Source organism: Panthera leo, chromosome E2 (genome assembly GCF_018350215.1).
Source record: "Panthera leo isolate Ple1 chromosome E2, P.leo_Ple1_pat1.1, whole genome shotgun sequence".
Taxonomy (NCBI): Eukaryota; Metazoa; Chordata; class Mammalia; order Carnivora; family Felidae; genus Panthera; species Panthera leo.
In genome coordinates, this window is record NC_056693.1 from 16,811,559 (window position 1) to 16,837,383 (window position 25,825).

Consider the following 25,825-nt stretch of genomic DNA (forward strand, 5'->3'; position numbering starts at 1 on the left):
AAGAGATTATACTGCGGTGAGGCGGCGTGGTACGAAGATCAATTTCGGGTTATGGGCGCGGATCCAGGAAAAATGGGAAAGGTCAGTATGAGAAACAGTCAAAATTAAAGACTTCTGTAGGATAGTGATCGGACGACTACGGTGGCCCTTATGGGTCAGTCATGGGTGCCCGTAAGGGTCAGTGACGAGCTTACTGAAGAGGTTAAGTGATTGGACTTGTGAACCTCGTGGGGGTCTGTGGGGCGGGAGGAGGTTTGTAGGAGTCAGTGGCAGTGTCTGTGAAGATGGATTAGAAGTATGTGGGAATCAATAAAGGAGGGTTCTCGATTTCTTGATTGGCACAGTGAGTGGGGATCAGTTTACAGTGGTCTTTAGGGGTCTGGAGCCAAGTGGGTGCTTCAAAAACATTTATTTGAACAGCATTAGAGCGCAATGATCGGAAGCCTGAGAGGGTCCGTGATTGGAGGTTCTGAGTTCTGTTTGGGTACCTGGAAGTGATGATTGTGGAAACTTTGAGGTTAACTGATGAGAAGGGTTAATGGGGACCAAGGTTTAGAGAAATGCTTTCGGCCATCAGTGATTGACACTTCCTTTAGATCATCGATGGGAGGAATCTGAGGGTATTAGTGATTGAACTTTTGTAAATCAAAGAATGGAGAACATACGGATCAGTGGGGGGTCAGCGAATGGGACTGTCAGTAATTGTGGGGGGGAGGTGGGTCTGTTGGGGTCAGCGATTGATATTCAGTCATTGGGGTATCATTGGAGATCAGTGTGGGTTCGTGATTGGTGATCTGTGTAATTCTCTGTTGGGCAATCAGAATGGATCAGTGAGCTTTGTAGTCACTGGCTAGCGGTCTCTGATGGTCATTTTTGGACATCCGGGAATATCAGTGACTACAAGATCCTTTGTTGTAGATTGGGGCGCCATATATGTCTGTGATTAGGAAGCTTAATGGATGTTAAGAAGGATTGGGAAATTTAGAGGTTGGGGATGGGAGAGTTAAGGATTTGAGTCTGCAGTCCTGCATAATGGGAGCACACTTCACCCCTGTGACTCTCTCCAGCTGATGAGCAGTCAGTTCAGTTCAGTCTCTCCCAAAAGCCCACATCAAAACTCTGAAACCTCCTTCCCCTTTTTATTGTCCCAGCGTTAAAGATAGTGCTTTCAAAGGACCAAGTGTTAAACTTATCTAAAGTAATATGTTATTAAAGATGTGTCTTCTATTGCTTTTGCCAAGCATTTAGTGCATATTTCTTTTAATGTTTCCTTTAAGGTCCTTTCTGGCAACAGTAATGATGTATCTGTCTGTGACAGCATCCCAAGAATGAGTCTGGTTTCTGGAAATCTATTCTGACTCCATGGCAGCTAGGATGGATGTGTCTTTGCCTGTGGTTAAAAAACAAAGAATTTACTGAGTAAGTATCTAAACTGATCTTGTAAAAGATTTTGCCAAAGGAACAAACTTTGAGAGTGTTTGGAAAATACTTTTATCTAGGCTTAACTTAAAAATGTTGTTAACACACACATACCAAAAAAAAAAAAAGTAATTATGTGAGGTGATGGAAGTGTTAACACTATTGTGGCAATTATTTTGCAATATATACATATATCAAGTCATGGCATTGTACACTTTAAACTTCTACAATATTATATGTCCCATACCTCAGTAAGGTTGAGGAAAAAACAAAAATAAATAAATAAATAATATAAGGAAAAGAAACTGGATCTGGAAGTTACTGTGTTCTAAGAATCTTCTTGCCTTGTTCTGTATTTTTTAGGCATGACACATTTGACCTCCTTGAATCTGTTCCTTATAATATCCTGGCAGAATAATTCAGTAAAGATAAAACCACAAAATCAAAACTTGAAGCTATTTTTAGAAACTGCTCTTCATTGAAATTAAAGTCAAACTAATGCTAATTAAGATGGGCCAAGATAAGATTACAAATAAAACGGATATAAGATTTTGACCATTAGCTTAATGAAGGGGTAAAATGCCAAAACAGTATTTTGTTTTTTAAAATATTATATCCAATCCTCATGTAGTCCTCAGACAAAGCACAATAACTGTAACATTTTCTGAAACAAAGGAAGCTGAAAGGTAAGGCAGTTAAATATCTGTCGGAAGCCATGCACATCAGGCTTTAGTTTTTAGAGCAGATAGTCTCTGTTTTCAGTTGCACAGAATCAAAGACAGGTAGTTGTTTTGATGCAGAAGTCATGAGCTTAGATAAGGAGTTAGGGCATTTTCTTTTTCTTGTGCTATTTTCCTTTGACACCTACACTGTATTTAGTGCCAGGTTGGGGAGCAAATAATTTTTTTTTAATGTTTTTATTTTATTTTATCTTATTTTATTTGAGAGAGCGAGAGAGCATACACACTCCAGCGAGAGAGCATACACACTCCAGCAAGGGAGAGGGGCAAAGAGGAAGAGAGAGAGAGGTGTGGGAGAGAGAGAATCTTAAGCAGGCTCAACTCTCAGCCCAGAGCCTGACCTGAGGCTGGATCCCATGACTCTGGGATCATGACCTAAGCCAAAGTCAGGAATCAGATGCTCAATCAGATGCCACCCAGGAGCACCATCTTTTTTTTAAACGTTTTACTGAGATATAAGATACATACAGAAATATACAGAAATATACAGCTCAATGAATTACCACAAAGGGAAAACCCTGGGGTAATGTACTCAGGTCAGAAAACAATGTTGTAGCACCCTGAAAGCTTCCATAATACCCTTTCCCTGTTACACCCTGCCAAGGGGAAACCATTCTCCCAGCTTCTAACGTTACTGATTAATGTTGTCTGTTTTGAACCCTAATTAGAACATTCAGGGCATCTGGGTGGCTCAGTCCGTTAAGCGTCCGACCTTGGTTTCAGTTCAGGTCCTAATCTCAGGGTGGTGAGTTCAGGCCCCGCATTGGCATGGAGCCTACTTAAAAAAAAGAGGAGGGGGAACACTCATACCAGGGGGGTAGGAAGAAAGAGGCAGTATGTAGCTATGCGTGAAGGTTTTTTAAGTATGAATACAAATTATTTCATTTTATTTGTACCTCAGACATTTTTCCAGATAATTAAATAGGCTTTTTTAAAACTTGGTATAACATACATACAGGTGGTATAACTTGGTATAACATACAGGTGGTATAACTTGGTATAACATACATACAGGTATAACATACATACAGTGAAGTATGCTTATCCTAAGGGTATAGCTCGGTGAATTTCTACATTGAGGAAAATCATGTAAATTCAACCAAGATCAACATAGACATCATCTCTCGCACCCTGAAGCCTTTTGTATCAGTCAGTACCCATTGCCACTGCTGGGTCTAATATCATGGATTAATTTTGCCTATTTTTGAACTTGACTTAAATAGAATCATAGAAATAATCTGAAGGCAAAACATTCATACCATGGGAAGTTTTGTCCAAAACTCTGAAACCAAGGGACGCCTGGGTGGTTCAGTCCTACTTCAGCTCAGGTCATGATCTCACAGTTCGTGAGTTCGAGCCCCGTGTCGGGCTCTGTGCTGACAGCTCAGAGCCTGGAGCCTGCTTCGGATTCTGTGTCTCCGTCTCCCTCAGCCCTTCCCCCGCTCAAGCTCTGTCTCTCTCTCTCTCTCAAAATAAATAAAATATTTAAAAAATTTTTTTAATCTTTTATTTATTTTTAAGACAGAGAGAGCATGAGTGGGGATGGGGCAGAGAGAGAGGGAGACACAGAATGTGAAGCAGGCTCCAGGCTCTGAGCTGTCAGCACAGAGCCCGACACGGGGCTCGAACTCACGAACTGTGAGATCATGACCTGGGCCAAAGTTGGATGCTCAACCGACTGAGCCACCCGGGCGCCCCTAAAATATTGTTTTAAAAATTAAAAAAAAAAAAAAAAAAAACTCTTTGGTTTCTCATCTATAGCCCTGGCTTGGCCATTTGAGATTGCCTGTTTTCTGTTAAGTCTCTCTGGAAGCCAAAATTATGCACAGTGAAATGGACCCTATGGGTTTAGAGTAGATGTGAAATAAGGGTCCCATTAATGAAGTTAACAAGTTGAGGATGGCTCTTTGTAGATATTCGGAGGGGTCCAGAGCCCCCTGGTCAAAATCTCTTATTAGCCTTTGGATACTGACCTTTGCTTGCAAAGACCTGAATAAGGTAGCTTGAAAGAGTCTCTTCAGGGGCTACCTGCCCTGAGGCTCAGCAAATATAGGATACTCTGCAAGGAGTCTTTTTCAGTGAACCTAGAAGATCTGATGGATTCATTCTGGGCAGAGGAGAAGCCTCTGTCCCTCCCATCCAACCTGACTTAACCTGGGAAAACAGCTAACCTCCTTCTTTGACTCACAGGTCTCTCCATCTTGCTTGCCTTTCCACAAACATAAGGGATTTTTGTTTTGTTTTTAAATAATTTTAGAGTTAAGAAAGTTGCAAGAATAGTACAGAAGTCTTATTACACCCTTCACCCAGATTCTGCAGTAGTTAATATTTTCCTATATGTGTAAATAATTTCATTTTCTTGCTATATATGTATATATATGCAGATTTTGATTTTTTTTTCTGAACCATTTGGTAGTTGCAGACATGATGGTCCTTACCCCTATGTGTATTTCCTTATATGACCATAATATAATTATTGAAAACAGTGAAGTTAACATTGAAACAGTATTATTATTATTATTATTATTATTATGGTGTTAGTATTATAATCTACAGACCTTATTTAGATTTTTTTAAGTTGTCCCAATAATGTCCTTTATAGCAATTCTTTTTTCTGGTTCAGGATTCAAATTCACGATTACATGTTGCATTTAGTTGTCATGTCTCTTTAGACTATGTTAAAATTGGAATATTTTCTCAGTTGCTTTTTGCTTCTTTTGACCTTGACATTTTGAGGAGTACAGCCAATTATTTTTATAAGGTGTTCTTCAATTTAAGTTTTTCTGATTCTTCTTCATGATTAAAATCATGTAGGGGCATCTGGGTGGCTCAGTTGGTTAAGTGTCCAACTCTTGACTTCAGCTCTGGTCATGATCTCATGGTTCGTGGGTTTGAACACTGCACTGGGCTCTGCACTGACAGTGTGGACTGCTTGGGATTCTGTCTCTCTCTCCCTCTCTCTTTGCCCCTCACCTGCTCTCTCGCGCGCTCTCTCTCTCTCTCAAAATAAACTTTAAAAAAATCATGTATATTTTTTAAACATTTTCTTAATGTTTATTTTTGAGAGAGAGCATAAGTAGGGAAGGGGCAGAGAGAGGAGAGACAGAATCCGAAGCAGGCTCCATCCAGGCTCTGAGCTGTCTACACAGAGCCCAGCATGGGGCTGGAACTCACAAACCACAAGATCATGACTTGAAATGAAGTTGGCCACTTAACCAACTGAGCCACCCAGGCACCCCGAATCATGTATATTTCTGACAGGAATACCACAGAAATGATATTGTGTCCTCAATGTGCCATGTGTCACGAGAGGCATGATGTTGGTGTGTCGCATTGCTGGTAATGTTAACTTTGATCACTTGGTTAAGGTATGACCACCATGGTCCTCCACTTAGTATCTTAGGGGGAAATATTTTGAGACCATGTTAAATAATCTCACATTTTCATTCACTTAGTATTAGTATCCGTTAATGATTTTTTTTTTTTTGAAAGAGAGAAAGAGAGTAGGGGAGGGGCAGAGGGAGAAGGAGAGAGAATCTTAAGCAGTCTCCACAGCCAGCTCGGAGCCCAACACGGAGCCCAGTGCCACAACGGTGAGATCATGACCTGAGCAGAAATCAAGAGACCGACACTTAACTGACTGAGCCACCAAGGTGCCCCTCCATTAGTGATTTTTGCCTGAATCAACTACTATTATTGTGGTTGTCATATGATAATTTTCTAATTGTACTGTTACTTCTACATATATTAGTTGAAGCTTTCCTTATTCCCCTATGTATTTATCGGTAAAAATATAATAGTGTGGCCTAGTTACATATAATAAAATATGAACTGTACATCAGAAACTTGCAAAGCTGTTTGAAATGTTGAGTTATACCATTAGCCAGAGCTCCGATCTTCTTAATCACAAAGAAAACATCTTGGGAGATTGACTTCTTGTAGAGAAAGAGTTGTCAGCTCATGTGACAAAATGACCCACACAGACAGGAAACTGCTAGGGTCCCACTCTGGGCCAGGTAGATTTCCATCATGCTCCCACAATGAGGGATTGGGAGCTGGAGAAGGAAAAGAAACATCCTGTCAGAAATATGATAGAATTGTCAAAACCTGATGAAATGATCCATATGTATTATAAAATCTAAGTCATGGTTTCATTTATTCTGTGACAGTAAATCTTACTGTATTTTTTAAAAATCAAGATTGAAAAGGTCAGATAAGATAATGGGGGATAGTGTCTTCAATTGATTTATACCAAACTGTGGATAGTTTTCTTTTTTTTTTTTTAATTTTTTTTTTTTTTTTTTTTTTGAGAGAGAGAAAGAGCACAAGTGGGGGAGGAGCAGAGAGAGAGGGGGAGATACAGAATCAGAAGCAGGCACCAGGCTCTGAGGTGTCAGTACAGAGCCTGATGGAGGGCTTGAACCCATGAACTGTAAGATCATGATCTGAGCTGAAGTCGGACGCTTAACCGACTGAGCCACCCAGGTGCCCCTTTATTTTCTGTCTTAATTAAACATTTAATTGAGAGTGTTAGAAGGTATATATGAGAAGTAGAAGGAATCAATAATAAATAAATAAAAGGGGAAATTAATGAGTTAAAGAAAAAAGGGGAAACAAATCTAATTTTTAAAAAATTGATAATATAGATAAACCATTAGCAAACCTTATCAAGTCAGGAGGAATGAACAGGTAAACAAATAGGAATGCAAAAAATAGAATACTCATATTATTAAAAAGTATTTTTGTAAAACTTAATATATTTCAAAGCTAGGATGCAGAACATTATTTTCTAGGACTATATGGCTGTATAAAACTTCAATACAAAGAGAAAGAAAACTAAAAGATCAATAGCTAAAGTTTCAAATATTCAGAAAGATTCCTGCACACCACTTCCTGCCATCCCCTATTTCTTTTTTTAGTGTTTGTTTATTTTTGAGAGAGTGAGAGTGAGCAGAGGAGGGGCAGAGAGAGAGGGAGACAGAATCCCAAGTAGGCTCCAAGCTGTCAGCACAGAGCCCAATGCAGAGCTCAAACCCATGAACCATGAGATCATGACCTGAACTGAAACCAACAGTTGGACGGTTGACTGAGCCACCCAGGGGCCCCATCATCCCCTATTTCTCAAAAAATAAACAAAAAACAAGTCAACTATCAGACTTGGATGGTCCAGTTGGAGATTTCTTATAGAGCCTTGAAGTCACTTCAAGTAGCATATAATTTTTCAAATAGTTAAACTCTCCAAGAGAATTTATAAAGGAGGGAAGCATTACCACCTCTTTTTATAAAGACATCATTGTTGCATTGATTACAAAAACTGGAAAAGGTGGCATTGCAAAAGAAAATCATAGACCAACTTTGTGACTATATATGCAAAATCCTAAAAAACAAAAATAGAATAAATTAACAATACATTCAAATAATAATGCATTCTGAGAGCAAAGAAATTCATCCTAAAGATGCAAGGTAAATTCGATGTTTAAAGGATTTGTTAATGAATTTTACCATATTAGTAAGTCAAAGGAAAAATACCATACAGTCCTGATAGATGCTAAAAAATGATAGATGATGATAAATAGATGATAGATAATAAAAAAGAATTTGATAAAGTTCAACATTTGTTCTGGATTTCTTTAAAATTTTTTTCTTTTAATGTTTATTTTTGAGAGAGAGAGAAAGCGCCAGAGCACGAGTGGGGAGGGGCAGAGAGAGAGGGAGACACAGAATTCGATCTGAAGCAGGCTCCAGTCTCCGAGCTGTCAGCGCAGAGCTTGATGCAGGGCTTGAACCCACAAACCATGAGATCATGACCTGAGCTGAAGTCGGACACTCAACTGACTGAGCCATCCAGGTACCCCTGGATTTTTTTTTTAAATAGTAAAGTAAGACTGTTTTGATACATTTTAAACACGATAAGACCTTCTTTATGTCAAATTGAAAGTCAGTATCCAATTTACTGGCATTCAAGTGAGCAGCCTGTCCCTAATGTAATTTTACCTTTTAGAATATAGTGAGTGCAGTAATCAAAGAGTGAGGGAAGAGGTATAACACATTTAGAAAAGAGAAGAAAAAACTGTTAAGTATTTGTGGATGAAATAATTACATACCTCCCCCCCAATACACATACAAAGCTCAAGATGATTCATTCCAAACTATTACAGATATTAAGAAAGTTCAGTGGGGCGCCTGGGTGGCTCAGTCGGTTGAGCATCCGACTTCAGCTCGGGTCATGATCTCGAGGTCCGTGAGTTCGAGCCCCGTGTCGGGCTCTATGCTGGCAGCTCAGAGCCTGGAGCCTGCTTCGGATTCTGTGTCTCCCTCTCTCTCTGTCCCTCTCCCACTCATGCTTGCTCTCTCTCTCTCTCCCTGCAAAAATAAACTTAAAAAAAATATATTAAAAAGAAAGTTCAGTAAGGTGGCTGTTTTAAAATGAGTATAGGAAAATAAATTGATGACTTTTCAATTTCAGTTAGTAATTATGAGGATGAAAACATGCCATTTAGAATAGGAACCTGAAACACAATTGGCTACCTAGCAATAAATATAAAAAGAGAATTGGAGTACCTACATGAAGCAAAGTATAAAAATGTTTTGAAATGTAAGGGAAGTCTTGATTAAATGGAGAAATCTTGATCTTGGATTGAAAGGCTCAATATTTTTCAAAATTGTGTACATTTTCTTATATGAATGGGCAAATTTAAATTGTACGACATCAAGCAAAATCTAAGGAGAGATTTTTTTTTTTTAGTGTAGTAGAATAATTCTACATTATATACTGAACATGATACATTTGAGAATAGCCAGGATATTTTTTTTAAGTAGGCTCCATGCCCAGTGTAGGGTTTGAACTCACAACTTTGAGATCAAGAGTCGCAAGCTCTCCTGACTAAGCCAGTCAGGCACCCTTAGCCCGGATATTTCTTTTTGTTTGTTTGTTTGTTTTTTCCATTTTATTTATTTTGAGAGAGAGAGAGAGAGAGAGCCCGAGCTGGGGGGAGGGGCAGAGGGAGAGAGAGGAAGAATCCCAGGCAGGCTCCATGCTGAGAGTGGAGCCTGATGCAGCACTGGATCACAGGACCCTGGGATCATGACCTGAGTCAAAGTCAAGAGTCTGACACTCAACTGAGCCACCCAGGTGTCCCAAGGATATTTCTGAAAAATAAGTAATGTGAGGCAGCCTACCAAAGTTTTAAAACATGTTATAGAACTTGAAGAGTATAAAGCTGTGACCTGAGAAGAGCTAGTTGAGGGAAAAGATACTGAGTTCACGAGAGATCTCTGATCTATCTGATTTAAAATTGATGCCTGAGAGCATCCAAATGATGGTAAATATATAGTAAAACATGGCTTTTGAGTTCAAATGTTAGGGACTGGTGATACAGATGTGTGAGACAGATTCATGTAGGTAAGGAAGAAAAGATGACTGCTGTGCTTCTGTTGGGGGACTCTAGGGGGAGCCACCTACCCCCCTTCATTGACGATGCAGTGGGGAGACTGACTGCATGTTGGTACCACTTACCAAGATTGACTCTTTATCAAGAAAGACAGTGATTGACTTTGCCTTCCCCCAGTGTTGCTCAGTTTGGGGGAGAACTTGAGGCTGAGGGAGGAGGGGAACCTTGTTTTTCACATTTCCTTCCTTGGAGCATGTGGCACTGTGGCTTTGTCTGCTGTACTAGGGGTATGCAGACAAGCCCTTTAGTAGAAAAATGATCTGCCTTTTTTTTTAAAAACATTTATTTATTTTTGAGAGACAGAGAGAGCACAAGTGGGGAGAGGCAGAGAGAAGAAACAGAATTCAAAGCAGGCTCCAGGCTCTGAGCTGTCAGCACAGAGCCCGATGCAGGGCTCGAACCCGTGAACCACAAGATCATGACTTGAGCCAAAGTCAGACACTTAACTGACTGAGCCACCCAGGCACCCCGAAAAATAATCTGCTTTTTAGTGAAAAACAAAATTTCTAAATAATTTTACCTTATTGTTGAAAGAAGTTAGAAAACAACGTCTCTTTAATTTCACCATGTGCACCCAATTACTGTTTCCTGCCCTTCTTATTTTAGTCTGTGTGATACTATGATTTGTAAGCAGAAATATATTTTTGGTCTTTCAGTGCATTTCTGGCACAGATCTCCTGAAACCCTTGGAATTTCCTAAGTGATAAGGATAAAAGTGTTAGTCATAATTCAGCCCCTTTCAACCATACCTGAATTTTGTATTAAATGAGGTAACTTATAGAAAGCCTCTACAGATGGGCTTTTAAAAATTATTTTTATTGGGGCACCTGGGTGGCTCAGTTGGCTAAGTGTCCAACGTCTCGCAGTTCACAAGTTCAAGCCCTGCATCGGGCTCTGTGCTGACAGCTCAGAGCCTGGAGCCTGCTTCAGATTCTGTGTCTTTCTCTCTCTCTCTGCCCCTCCTCTGCTCACGTTCTGTCTCTCCCTTTCAAAAATAAATAAACATTAAAATAAAAATTATTTTTATCATTTATCATTCCTGTTTTCACAGATAAATAAACTGAGCCCCAGGCAGGTAAATTATTTGGCCTAGATTCCCCCCAGTCAGTTAGAGGAATTGCTTGGTTCAGTCTTCTGTCTGATGATTCCAAAGCTCACAGTCTTTCCAGAAGTTCCCCCTACCCCACACCCACAGCAGAGCCATCACTCAGCTATGTCTCCTGCATAGTCCTCCGCAGACTTCTTCCTCTTGAGCCTCAGAGAGTATTGAGGAGGGACTGGTGGATGACTCTTACCCTGAGGTCTGTTTATCTTCAGGTTACCTGAGTCCCCTGTACACCTGTGGGTCCCACCACTTCGCTGACAGCAGGGCTCCACAGGACCTTGGTCAAGTCTACAGAAGGCCCTGCCTGGGGCTACAGCTGAGGGTGAGTTACTGTTGAGAGATGGAGCTGTGAGGGACTAGCAGGCCAGGTAGAAGATCCTCTGGATCCAGAGAGGGGATCTTGGGAAAAGAATCTCTTCTGAAGGAGGAACGTAGGGTCCGAGACCTCTTGCCAGAGCAAAGACTCCTAAGTAGCAGGAAATAGTATCATCCCTTAGCCAGAAGCTGAGCAAGACTCAACTTGGCATCATTCCTTCCAGAGACCCTCCATGGCTCAGGGTAGGGAAAGGGTTGGTTCCAAGATTCAGAGAGACCGAAGTGAAGGGGAAAGCAGAGAAGGTCAAGTGTGATAGGCGTGTTCTCTTAAGGGAAGGAGACCTCGGTCCAACATAGTGCATTTTGCCATCTTGTAGTATGGGATGTGGTCAACCCATTCCCTTACTCTTACTGGCACTTTCTGGACTCTAGGTTGCTCCCTTATCATTTTTGCCACCTTACCTGGCCTCTGGGAATATGGGGAATTCATTCCATCCTGACAAGGGGCAGAAAAGTTCCTGGATTCTCAGAGTTCTGGTGGCAGCAGACCTACTATAGCTATAGATTTTTTTTTAATTAAACTCTACTTGGAAGATTTGCAGGAATATTACTGTCAGCTTTTATGTGTTCTTCATATAAGTTCACCTAGATAAATGTTTACAATCACATCCTCTCTTTCTCTAAATATAATGTTATAAATATATTTTTATACTTTTTTTCTCAAGTTTTTCAGAGTAAGTTACAAACATGATGCTCCTTTACCCCAAAGTACTTCAGTGTACATTTCCTAAGAATGAGAACATTTTCCTTATACAACTAGCAGTTTTCAAAATCAGGCAGTTAACACTCATTTGATACCATTATCCAATCCACAGTCCATATTCAGATGTGAACCAATAATGCCATTTCATGGCAACATTTCTTTTTTCATTCTAGAATCCAGTTTGGGATCACCTGCTACCTTTAGTTGACACATCCCTTTAGTCTCCTTTAATTGGGATCAGTTCCTCCGTCTTTGTCTTTCATAAAGTTTCAATATTTTTGAAGAGCATTGGTCAGCTATTTTGTATTAATGTCACTCAGTATGATTTTGTCTGTTTCTTCGTGATTAGATTCAAGTATTCATTTTGGGCAGAATATCACGGAAGGGATGTTGTGCCCATCACAGTGTATCATATCAGGGGGCACATGATGATATGTCTCATCACTTGTTAATATCACAAGGTTAAGGCTAAGGTGATATCTGCCAGGTTTCTCCAAGGCAAAGTTGCTATTTTTTTTAAGTTCACTTTATTCTTATTTTGAGAGAGAGAGAGAGAGCGAGCACAAGCCAGGGAGAGGCAGAGAGAGAGAGAGTGCGGGGAAGAGAGAGAATCCAAGCAGGCTCCGTGCTAAAAGCATGGAACATCAAACTCGCAAACCGTGAGATCATGACCTGAGCCAAAATCAAGAGTCAGATACTTAACCGACTGAGCTACCCAGGCGCCCCCTCATTTTATAATTAATAAATATCTTGGGGGGGATATTTAGATACTATAGAAATACCCTATTTTTTCACCCAGCTTTTGCCAATGGTTTTTGCATCCACTGATGCTGCCATCTTATTTAAAAGTGAAGGAAGTGACTTTCCCAGGCCACAGAACACAGGCCTCCAGATACCCATTCGCTGACATGTTCGCCACACCACCACTCAGCTGGAACCTTGCAGCCTTGGAGACCAGGCCAAAGCTGAGTAGCTCAGTCCAGGAGGGTGAGGGAGGGAGTGTACTCTTTTAGAGGATTGAGTAGTTCTCCAAAGCTGGATTAACTGCCCCAGCTTGCTGGGCCTTAGGCCTTTCCTGCCAGCTCTGTCCCTGGTGGACGGTTCAGTTCTCTCAGAGAACCTTCTCCTGCTTTCAAAGCCCTCCTGTGGCTTCCCTCATGATGAAAAAAAGCAGTGGAATAATGATCTGTAAATAATGAAGTATGTACCTGTGTGTGTGTTTCAGTTACAGATTAGAATAAGAAACATCCTGCCACCCAAATCGAAACACTAACATTTTATTGTATTTCATACCAAAAGTTTTTCTACACATATATTTTTTAAATAATGGGATTTTTTTTTTTTTAACTTGAGATGTGCATAGAGAACAGCGTGTAGCTTAACGAATCGTTCCACATGTGCACACTCATATACCTACCACCCAGATCATAATAGGGAACATTTCCAGCACCCCAAAGGTTTCCCCCACCCCTCCCAAGCAGTGCCTAGTCAAAGCGGTGACATAGGTTAGGGTTGCCTGTTTCTGACCTTCATGTAAATGAAATTCAAACAGTAGATCTTCCTTTTTTTTAAACTATTTTTTTGACTTACTGGTATAACTTGATTATTTTTTAAGCAAAGAAGTATCTATATTTTATTTAGCATTCAAGGAAATCACTTTTTTTATTCTAGAGACAGGAATCTAAGTAGTTAATCTTAGCATCATTAAGACAAATTCATTATTCTATCTTGTGAACAGGATGTTCCTGGAAATGTTCCATATCCTGATAATGTGGTGGTTATGTGGGTGAATACATTTGTCAAAACTCATTGAACTATACAATTAAACCGGATTCATTTATTTTATGTAAATTATACCTCAGGAAAGAAAAAAATATTTCAAAAAGCATAATAAGCTCACTGCTCAGTCCTTCTATTACTGATAGGACAGCTAAATGCCTCTTTCACACTAACTGTGCTATATGACTTATGTTGTCTGACCTGTACAATATTTCAAAGCATTTTGATACAATTAAGAGAGAGTGGATATTTATTGTCTGCTAAAAGTAAATCATTAACTCATTTAGCATTATATGTTAAGAAGTTTTCCATGTGTACCCTCATGTACCCACCACCTAGATTATGACAGAGAATATTTCCAGCACTTTAAAATTATTTTCCTTTTTCAAAAGATGATTGATTTGTCAATAGATTAGTGAGAAAAGACTTCTGTAAAACAAAGCCAGGAGAACGTATTCATTTTGAAAGAATTTTTTCCCCTTGAAACTAGCACTCCTTCTCACATGGTTAGAGCCTGTGAGGCTGGCTCCTCTGTCCCTTTGCCAGGACCCATCACTGAAGAAGTGTCTTTGCTTTCTGGCACTTAATATTACAGAGATGCATTTTGTGTTCTTTGCTCCAGATGTGGACTCAGCCATTTCCCAAGGAGGTTTAGTTCCTTTTTGGTGAAATTAGTGGAAGAGATCAGAATCTGGGTACTAGCAAGTTTTTCTAGTTGGGATGACACCACCTCAAGTTACTTCAGTGAGAACAGCCACAAAAGATATAATTTTTAAAATCAGGAGTTATCCCATTGATGATTTTAACATTAAACATTCAAGTACATCGTAAAATATTTATACTCTTAAACTATGATTTACCCTTTTTCTTTTATAATTTAAGCCACGTAGTTATCTCTTTAATTAAACACCTTAATTAAAAATAACAATTGTTGGGGCGCCTGGGTGCCTTAGTTGGTTAAGCATCTGACTCTTGATCTTGGCTCAGGTCCTGATCTCACAGTTTGTGAGTTGAGCCCCGCGTTGGGCTCTGCACTGACATCACGGAGCCTGCTTGGGATTCTGTCTCTCCTTCTCTCTGCCTCTTCCCCGCTTGCACTCTTTCTCTCTCTCTCAAAAGAAATAAATAAAATTTTTTAAAAAGTAACAGTTGTTTGGGGCGCCTGGGTGGCTCAGTCGGTTGAGCGTCCGACTTCGGCTCAGGTCATCATCTCACGGTCCGTGAGGGCGAGCCCCGCGTCGGGCTCTGTGCTGACAGATCAGAGCCTGGAGCCTGCTTCGGATTCTATGTCTCCCTCTCTCTCTGACCCTCCCCCGTTCATGCTCTGTCTCTCTGTCTCAAAAATAAATAAACATTTAAAAAAAAAAGTAAAAAAAAAAAAAAAGTAACAGTTGGTTGTTCTCATTCGTTGAAAATTATTTTTTAACGACAACACTTAATAATATTCCAGATGAATAACAAGGTTTAGCTTTTAGTAATCATTTGTGCCATAGTTTAAGTAACTATTAGTTTTACTAATGTTATGCAGTTATTTTATTTTGCTTTAAGTTCTTTGTAATAAGTTACAAAAGCCTTTTTCCAGTTTATACTTTAAAAAAATAATAACATTATTATAGAAAAAGCATCCTAAATATAGGATTTCATAAAAACTAGTAGGTGAAGTAAAGTGCAAACTTTAAAAGTAAATAAGAGGTAAAACCCAAGCATTTTGCCTTTAAGAGAAAACATATTGTCCTTGTGCAAAGGTGATCTTATTCAGAGCATGAACGTGGCTCCATGGGGCCAGTTATTTAAGTTTTAAGGATTTTGTTTTTAAATAAATTTTCACTTACTTGGTAGCAGCTTTTACTTCCTGGGGGGTCTGTTTTATGCATTCACATTCTGAATTGAATGGCCCTATATTTTTTCTTCTACCACAGTGATTTAAAGCATAGGTTTTTATACAAGATTTACATAGCGACTTTGCATGTTCCAGGATGGGCCTGGTCCCTCACAGCTCTGTTCTCTTTCTCCTCCTTCTCCCCCCAATCTCTGTCTTCACAGGATTCAAATCTTTTTCCAAGAACAGAAAATGATTGAGTACCAGGTAAGTGTGACATTTAAGTAACCTAGTTTCCCTTGGGAAACTGTTCTAGAAAAAATATGTGCATTTCAAGCATATATACTTTGTCACAGATTGGGTTCTTAGAAAACAGACTTGGAGATGGAGGTTTGCACACATGAAGTTTAGTAGGGAGACTCTTGGAACACCTATAAAGAGTGAAGGAAGCAGGATTAGGCAGAGGGAGTTAAACGGCACCAGCTGATCTTACAAGATGCTTTGAAATTGGGATGGCCCTCCAACTCCAACTTTGTCCTGAATGGAGCCAAGGAGGCCTTTAATTCGGAAATCAATCAGTCATTGGTTTTCTGCCCCGTGGTGGGGGACTTAAGCTTGGGTGGGGTACCTCCCTTTGACCAAGTGCGGTTTGCAAAAGGTCTGAAGCCTGCAGTAGCCAGTCTTCTAGCAGCTGGGAGAAATACCTTGGTCCTTCAGGGGGATTTGGGTGGAAAACCACAGTTTTTCTCTCTACATGTAGATACAGTGGCAAGATACTTACACATACGGTCTACCCCCTTTTTTTCCAGTTAAAATATGCTAGAGGTGGTACATATTAGTACTTGGGACCACAATCTGTGTTGAGGTTGCAGGAAGTGTTTTTCTTTTTAAGTTTTTTTTTTAATTTTTTTTAAATATTTATTTATTTTTGAGAGACAGAGTGAGACAAAGTGAGACTGGGGTAGGGGCAGAGAGAGAGGGAGACACAGGATTGGAAACAGGCTCCAGGCTCCGAGCTGTCAGCACAGAGCCTGACGCGGGGCTCGAACCCACAGACTGTGAGATCATGAGACCTGAGCCGAAGTAGGACGCTCAACCGACCGAGCCACCCAGGCGCCCCTCTTTTTAAGTTTTTAAAATGTATTTTTTGAGAGAGTGAGCACATGCTCATGCATGAGTGGGGGAGGGGCAGAGAGAGAATCCCAAGGAGGCTCTGCATCGTCAGCACAAACCTGGACATGGGTCTTGAACCCATAAACCATTAGATAATGACCTGAGCCAAAATCAAGAATCAGAAGCTCAACCAACTGAGCCATCCAGGTGCCCCAGGGTTGCAGGAAGTTTTAACTCCTCTGTGCTTTGTGGCCCACATATGTAATGGAATAAAATGCTAAATTTCAGTTAGAGTAATTGAAAATACAAATATTATTTCTTTTCAGAGGGGGCAGGCAGGGAGCTTCCTCTACGTTTATGGAAGTCCTGATTTTGATCCAGGGTATCTGTAGCTTTGATCTAGACTGGGGAACAGATGAGCTCTCCAGTATTTAAATTACTGTCATTCCCTTAACTGTTTTTACGAGTTTGGCAGCAAACAGTTGAACATCTTATTCCCTAGCAAGTCTCAGTGTGAAGTGTTCCCAGCTCCCCCTACCTTCCTCACCATCTCTGGACTGTGAAGGGCCCTGTGTCCTGACAAGACCCCCTCAACCCTGGAGTTCCTGCATTTCCACCTCTTTGGAGGCCTCCCTCCAGCAGGGATATCTCTTTCTGAAGACTCATCCTCTCCCCTTTCCCAGATCTTTTCCCTTGTCCCTACAACCACCATCAGTGCCTCCAACCCTAGAAACCATCACCACTTCCAAACCAAAAAATCCTTGCCTTTCTCCCCTGGCCTCCTTCTCCTCCTGTGGTGATTTCCTTCTCTTGGTGTTTCCATATCCTGCTTCTTATTCTTTCTTTTTTTTTTAATTAATTTTTATTTTTTAGAGAGAGAAAGTGTGTGTGAGTGGGGGAGAGGGGCAGGGAGAGAGAAAATCCTAAGCAGGCTCCACACTGAGCATGGAGCCTGACTCCCACGACCCTGGGATCATGACCTGAGCCAAAATCAAGAGTCAACTGATTGAGCCACCCAGGCATCCCATGTTTCTTATTCTTTCTTGAGTCCAACATCCTTTCTTCCCACCTTACTAAAACTTTTCTGGCCAAGATCCCAGGTGACTTCACTGAGGTTGAAATCAGAAGATGCTTTTTTATTGTTCTGCTAAATTAGATCGCACCTTTTGCCCCCTTCTGTGTGGAAGGCAGCACCATATACTGGATAAGAGCACACACTTTGGAACCAGACTGCTGAATTTTAATCCCAGTTCTTACTATCTGTATGACCTTGCACAAGTCTCTGAACCTTTTTGTGCCCCAGTTTTCCACCTCGGGAAATGGTACCATCACAGTGGGTAAACCAGGACCCTGAGATTTACCCTTGACTTCTCCCCACCTTCTCCCTCTCACACTCAATCACCAAGCCATGCTAATTTTACAACCTTAATGTTACGTCCTATGTTTGGTGAAAATGACATGGCCTTTTGGGTGCCAAATTACATCTATTTTGTTCTGTTCTTTTCCATCCCATCCCATCTCATTCCCATTCCAATTAGCTCTGTTTGGGAAATATCAACCCAGAGCTGTCAACTGACCCAGGCTCCATGCTCTGTGATAAAAGCCTGATTGCTACTCTCCCTCTACCATGGTATGTCATTCTGGCATCAGAGAGGATATCTGGTTGTTACCCACTATGTACATGGCCTTGGTATGGGCCTTAGGGTCTCAGGTACCAGCATCCATGGCTTCACCCTGGTTTTGGTCCTGCCTTCCAGCCCATCTGCTTGGGCCACTGCTCAGGTGCCACTGTAGGATCCCACATTTTTCAAAGAGATGTACAGCCACCTCCTGAGGTTGAGCTGATGCCTGTGACCCAAAGCCCCCACCAGAAATCACATTGTTAGACCATCTCATGTGACCGAAAGCCCCCAGGTAAACAAAGGCAGTCTTATCACACAGAACATCCCAGGGGCTTAGAGATTAACTCCCAGGAGCTGAGTGCAAAGATCAGACCTCTCTTTGGGCCAGGTTCATTCTTTACAGTCAGTTGAAGATGTATCATAGTTAGTTTCCTCTACTCACAGGAATAGAGGATTACTTTTCCTTACACCAAACAGTTCTCCAATTCTCTGTGGATGCCAACTAGGTGTCCTACAATTTAATTCAACTCAGAGTTAGCACAGACCCTACAAGTTAGGGTCTCAGTCTCACAAGACTGCCCCCCCCACATGCTAATTGCATCCCAGGTTGTCACCTGAACTTCTGACCAACTAGCTGTAAATCAGGGGTTCCTGTGACCCCTTGCTTAGTTTTGATAATTTGCTATAGTGACTCACAGAACTCTGGAAAACACTTTATTTACTATAATAGGTTTATTATAAAGGTTACAAATGGAAAGCCAGATGAGAAGGTACAGAATGGTCCTGAGCATATGAGCTTCTGTCTGTGGAGTTTGGGGTGTGCATCCTCCCAGATGTGTTCACCAACCTGGAAGCCCTCCAGGGTTTTCATGGGATTTCCATTTTGTAGGCATCACTGATTAAATCGTGGGTTGGGGATCAGCTCAATCTCCAGTACTGCCCACACACACCCACCCCCATCTAGAGGGGGTGGAAAAGGAGACTGAAAGTTCCAACCCTCTAATCACATGGCTAGTTCCTGTGGCAACCAGCCCCCATCTGTGTCATTAGCATAAACTCGTGTATCCTTGACTGGGGCTTGTTATGAATAACAAAAGATACTCCTATTATCCCTATTACTCAGGCAGTTACAAGGGTTTAAGAAGCTTTGTTCTAGGAACCATGAAGGAAGACCAAATATATATTTCTTAATATATCTTAATATCACAGGTGCCCTCTTTAGGTTAATACCCATGGGTCCTTCTTTGGGTCTCCAGCTGAACTCTTTAGTGTCCCTTGGGGCTCTGGCCTAGGCACTTTGCTCATCCCGTTTCCCTGCAGAGAGATCCCACACTAACAATCTTAGCTACCATTTCTCTGCTGATGGCTCACAGAGCTTTTAGCTCCCTTCCTGATCTTGCTTCTGCTACAAGACTCCTGCGTCCATCCCACTGCCTGCTAAGTGTCTCCACCCATGTGTCCCCACCCATGTGTCCCCAGACATGACTAACAACACATCCTCTTTGCTTCTCACTTCTGTTTTTCTCACTTCTGATTTACCACCACCATCACCCAGTTGGCTTTGAGATACCTGGGTGTTACCCTTACCCCTTTTCACTCACTCCCCACAACCAGTTAAGGTTCAGGTTCTGCTCTTCTTTACTCTTTCTTTTCTCTGTCTCACTGTGTCTTACTGTGCTACTTGTGAACATCATCTTCCACCTGCATTATTACGGTCTTTCTTTTCACTTCTCTCCAGATCCCCCATCACATTTCTCTTTCTATCCATTCACTTTCAAATTATGTGAGTTCTATACTTCTTTAGGCAGGTTTTTTATCCAGCCTACCAATCTCTGCCTTTTGGAGTGTTCAATCTTATATTAATTTATATTATAATTTAATATCATTTAATATAATTATTGGTGTGGTTGGATTTGTATCTATCCTTTTAGTATTTAGTTTTCTGTTTGTCCTATCGCCTTTTGTTCCTTTATTTCTTTTCTCGTGTGTGTGTGTGTGTGTGTGTGTGTGTGTATTAAATATTTTTGAAATTCGTTTACTTCAGTATACCTGTTTGCACTATAATTTTAGTGGTTACTTTAGGAATTCAATATATACCCTTAACTTTTCAGTCTGCTTAGAGTTACTGGTGTACCACTTGATGTGGAACGCAGGAAACTCACCACATGCCTTCTAGAATGTGCTTTCTATACACACCTATTCCTTGATATTTCCATTGATTTAAAGTCCATCATCTCATCACCCACAGGCCCCTGTATTCTCTTCCTGCTACTGAGTGCCTTGTAGCCCTTAAAATCACTGTGCTGCTCCCATGCCGGTGTTCATGCTGCTCCCTCTGCAAGGACTGTAGTTTCTTCATCTTTCTGTAGAAGAGACTCAGCTCCACATATCCCGTAGCTCTGAAGCCTTACTAGCCTTTGAAACAGTCACACTTTTCTACATGCTATAACCTAGATGTCTTGCCACCATAGCTCTTATACTTTCACCCTGATTGATGGCTTTACATATTGCTCTTTGCTGGGCTGTCAGCTCCTTGAGGTCAGGAACCATCCATGATTGTGTTTCCAGCAACCAGCACTGGGTTATACACAGGAGGTCTTCAGTCAGTATCTGTTGACTCAAAGTGTATGTGGCAGTAGGTTCCAGTGAGATTGTTATTTTTCCTACCATAGATAGCCTAAAGCCAGGAATGTAAAAGGTATTCTAGGTAGATAAATGATCATGATAAGCTCTGACCTAGGAACATAAAAATTCCATACCATCTACCCCTGGCTACATTTTTCCCACATGACTCAGTGTCATTTCATCCTCAGCAGAGACCTGTGTCATTCAAAGACGTGGTAGTGGGCTTCACTCAAGAGGAGTGGTACAGGCTGAATCCTGCCCAGAGGGCACTGTACCGGGATGTGATGCTGGAGACCTATAGCAACCTTGTTTCAGTGGGTAAGAAGAACTCCTCCACACAATTTAGATTGTGCTTGATTGACCACCTTTCATTTTTCAGTTGCTAAAAGTAACTGAGATACCTAGAGCCTCTGAAGTACCAAATACTTTTTATGTGCCAGACACTATTTCAGCCACTTTTAACATATTAACTTATTTAATCCTCAAAGAGCCCCATGAGGTAGGTACTATTTATACCACTATTTTACACATTTGGAAACAGAGGCAAATAGGTGAAGTCACTTGCCCAGTGTTATTCACCAAGTACATAATAGAGCCAGGCTAGGATTTGAACCCCAGTAGTCTGGCTGCACAGTCTGCATCCCTAACCCTTATACTGTGCTGCCCCAGTGAGTTTGGCTTGAGTTTCAGTGGTCCTGAGTTACTAATTCCTTTTGGGTTCTGGACAAGGTGTGTGTACAGTCTTCTCCCAAGTCCAATGTCTGTTGTGCAGCCTTTAATGCTGCCTGAGTGGCCCTGAAGACCAAGGAGCTCAGCCCAAGGCCTGGATCATTTCCCTGGAACAGGTTATGAAGGCACTAAACCATATGTGATCCTCAAGCTGGAGCAGGAAGAAGCACCGTGGATCTGTGAGGCAGCATGCTCGGGCTGCCACTGTCAGGGTAAGTATGATAAATCCAGCAAGAGGTGCTATGGGAGGCTGGCACCTTTGGGATTTTGTTGAGTCTACCTTTCAAAAGCCTTAGAGCTTTGCAAGCCACTGGAGACATTTCTCTGAGAGCTTTAGCCTTCTTGATGTCCTTCAACCTCCATGCACCCCACCTCCCTTATCCAGGTGTTCCTTTTCTTCTTTAAATCTCACCTCTCCCTGTGCTCTTGCTCCATCCCCCTATCTCCAGAATCCTTCATTTCTCTTAAGGTTACCTTCTCCATCACATTCAGGCTTTCTCACAAATAAGCTTCTGTCATTCCCCTGCTCCTGCTGGTCCCTTCCTATTCCCTTTTCCCACACTTTCCAGGTAAAACGCCTCAGACCTGCCTGCCATACCCATACTCTCACTTCCCATCCTTTCCCTAATCCTTTAAGTTATCCCTTAGTCCTTTAGTTTCCTTAAGTCACAGAAGAGGAAGTATTGAATTTCAGGTAACCAAAGACACCTGGGTGGTAAAGGAGATGACTGAGCTTGGCCCATCTTAACCACTTCCTTATAACATTCAGAATAACTGCCCCTTTCCTAGCAGCTCTGTAAAATATTGCAACAATACCCATGGTACCCCAAGTGTTGGTAACCTACTCTTAAGGATGCCTCTGAACTACTTCTCCACAAGAGTCATGAACTTAGTAAGAAGAGTCAGTGTTGTCTGTTCCCACATCTCTTTATGCCACTCACTCTTGGTTTTGTAATCACATAATTGAATTAATATTACATTATGAAAATACCATTCAAGTTATTTTCGTGCTTCTCTCCAAAATGTCTCTGAAATTACCACCAGTCACCTTTCATCCACCTTGGTTGTAGTAGTAGCAGTAACAGCATTAGAATTACTGGCCAACACTCAGTGTGTGCTCACTATATGCCAGATCTGTTCTCAGCCTTTTACATATATCATCTCGTTCAACCCTTACAAGACCTGTGAGGTATCCAACCTTTATTACTCCATTTACAAATGAAACGATCACAGGAAAGTTAGGAAACTTATCTAAGAACATATAGCATAGTAAGGGACCAAACAGATTTGAACTCATGTGGTCGTATTTCAGAACCAGTACTCATAACTGTCACACCGACACACTGGTACCCTTTGGGGTGTATTTTGCTTCATTAAACTGTGCTCATCAGCCTTCCTGAAACATTGTAACCTGGCTATCAGCTGCCTTTCTTTTCCCTCTTTTAAGAGCCACACATTGAATAGCAAGGTGCTATATGACACTTAAACCCCTTTCCTCAGTAACAAGATTGACAGACTACAGCCTATAGTTTGGCCACGTGATTTTGTGAAGAAAGTTTATTGGAACACAGCCATGCCTTAACATTTACATACTGTGTTCCTCAAATACAGCGGGAGAGTTGAATAATTTTGACTGAGACCATATGGCCCACAAAGCCTAAAATATTTACTCTCTGACCCTTTAAGAACATGTTTGCCAACCACTGGTCTATAATATTCCATCTTCTTCAAAATTATAACTTTGTATACTCTGTGACATGTTCCATTTCATTTGTGCCTGTTGTGAGTCTTCTCATACAGCACCCTTCTCCGCATTTAGTTATGGTTCAGGCTGTGTCTGTTTATATGCTGTGTGTTGCTTAAATGTTTAGGGTATTTTTCAAGTAATTTTATTCCAGATCATAATAATAGAATAAAGAAAGGTTTGCTGTATTTTCTCCAGAAAACATTTGTCAAGTTAATGTCCAGAGGAAAAGACAGCAAGACATGATTTTGAAACAAGGGGCATTCATCAGCAAAAAAACATTGCCCAAGGAAAGAAGCCATGAAAACAATAAGTTTGGGAAAATATCACCTCTGAGCATTAATCTTTTTCCTTCAGTTCAAGACCCCAATAACTGGGACCCCTATGGAAAAAGTGTGAACCATAATTTAGACTTGATTGGTTTTAAGAGAAACTATTCAAAAAAAGATGAGTGCTGTGGATGTGGGAAATTGTTACAGCATACAAACCATGATAGAAAACCTAATGGAGAAAAACTCTGGGAATGCAGTCACTGTGAGAGAGCTTTTAGCCACAACCCAGCACTTATGTATAAACCAACAGTAACCAATTCTCTTGTGTACAAACGTAAGAGGGTTCCACCTACAGAGAAACCCCATGTCTGTAGTGAGTGTGGGAAAGCCTTCTGCTACAAGTCTGAATTCATTAGGCATCAGAGAAGTCACACTGGGGAGAAGCCATATGGATGCACTGACTGTGGGAAAGCCTTTTCACATAAGTCAACCCTTATTAAACACCAGCGAATTCACACTGGGGTAAGACCCTTTGAATGTTTTTTTTGTGGGAAAGCCTTCACTCAGAAGTCACACCGCAGAGAACATCAAAGAACACATACTGGAGAAAGACCCTTTGTGTGCAGTGAATGTGGGAAGTCATTTGGTGAGAAGTCATACCTCAATGTACATCGAAAAATACACACAGGAGAAAGACCATATCGTTGTAGAGAATGTGGAAAATCCTTCAGCCAAAAATCATGCCTCAATAAACATTGGAGAACTCATACAGGAGAAAAACCCTATGGATGCAGTGAATGTGGCAAAGCTTTCTATCAGAAGCCAAACCTCAGTAGACACCAGAAAATTCATGCCAGAAAGAATGCCTATAGGAATTAAAACATAATAATTGTGGGAAGCCTTAAGCAAGGTATCCTATTTCATTGTATGTGGAAGCATTCATTTTCAGGAGAACTCTCATTGATTTAATGAATTTGGACAAAATGTTTTTACCATAAGGGGAGTCATGTTCTAATTGTGATAGGAAACTTTATACAAAGATTGTAGAAAACACTTTATAAAACATAAACATGGTCACTCTGGCTTATGAAAGTTTAAAAATATGTTAATGGAATAACAATACAAAATATATGTGAAAAGAATTGGTATATTATGGCATATTCCACAGTGAGCCACATAATAAGCATTATTTATATTTTGGAAACGTAAATGTGGATTTAATGTGATTTGTGAATATCAAGCACATTTGTCACATAGTATGTAGAATGCCATTCACCAAACTTTTTCACTCTAAATATCACCATTGTCTTTTAATGTCTTAACAATATAAAAAATAAGAACATTTGTTAATGTTGAAAAGGCAAGGCTAAGGAATAGTTTCACAACCTAATATTGGATGAACAAAATACTGTAAACTTGATAGCACAGCCATTATTTGACAAATAGTAGTGTGGCCCTGGCATATTGTGCACTACTTCTATTTTATTAGTCTTAGCTTAACATGCCTTTGCAGCAAATTAGGAAAGACAGTGTTTATATGAGTCTTATAATTCAGAAATGTTTCTTGCAGAGACCAAAGATAGAATTTTTCTGTTGTTTTTTTTTTTTTCTTTTTGCAAATTAATTCAGCAATGTCCACTTTTCTTCCCTATCAATTTCCCTGTGAATATCCTGGGCATGAAAACCCAAATTGTTTCATCATTCCAATCTTGAAAAAAAAATCTACTTCCTTGAGCTGCCACATCTTCCAAATAAAACAAATGCCCACACTGTTCAAGATATGCCTCCTGTAAGAATGCCTGGTCCAGAATGAGAAAGGAAACAATCACATGAGCACCGGATGTTGTATGTAAGTGATGAATCACTAAATTCTACACCTGAAACTAATATTACACTGTATGTTAATTAACTGGAATTTAAATAAAAATCTGGGAAAAAAATAATCACAGATAAAGATATGATTAAAAGAGTGATAAAAGATACTTCATACAAATCTAGATCAACCTGTTTTTAAAAGAGGAATTAAATGCTTTTCTTGCAAAATAGAAGTTAGGAAAATTGCAAGAAGTAGAAACTTGATAGAACAATTACCATTGAAGAGTTTGGAAAAGTGATTAAAGATCTAGGATTGAAAAATGCTCCAGGGCCCAGATGATTTCATTGTTTCTTCTTGATACCAGTGTTATTTGAAGTATTTCAGCCCATAGATTATGTTCTCCAGTTTATTTTATGAAGTCAGAATAAGTTTTAACACCAAAACCAAATAAAGGTAATTGGAAAAAAGAAAACTCCAGGCCAGTCTTACTCATGAATTTAGAAACAAAAATTA

General features: G+C 40.5%; 1 protein-coding gene across 4 annotated transcripts; it reads left to right on the forward strand.

The window, feature by feature from the left end:
- ZNF793 (zinc finger protein 793) lies at positions 1–25,378 on the forward strand. 4 transcript variants are annotated; one of them, XM_042920151.1, is made up of 7 exons: positions 1–81; positions 1,278–1,419; positions 10,928–11,037; positions 15,616–15,658; positions 20,940–21,069; positions 21,597–21,692; positions 23,423–25,378. In XM_042920151.1, the coding sequence occupies exons 4-7, from the start codon at positions 15,644–15,646 to the stop codon at positions 24,373–24,375; spliced, it is 1,194 nt and encodes a 397-aa protein (XP_042776085.1). In that variant the 5' UTR covers positions 1–81; positions 1,278–1,419; positions 10,928–11,037; positions 15,616–15,643; the 3' UTR covers positions 24,376–25,378. The 4 variants fall into 4 exon arrangements, with proteins under 4 accessions (XP_042776085.1, XP_042776086.1, XP_042776083.1 ...); XM_042920152.1 differs by having other exon boundaries at positions 20,943–21,069; XM_042920149.1 differs by lacking the exon at positions 10,928–11,037.
- Positions 25,379–25,825: the final 447 nt, after the last annotated feature.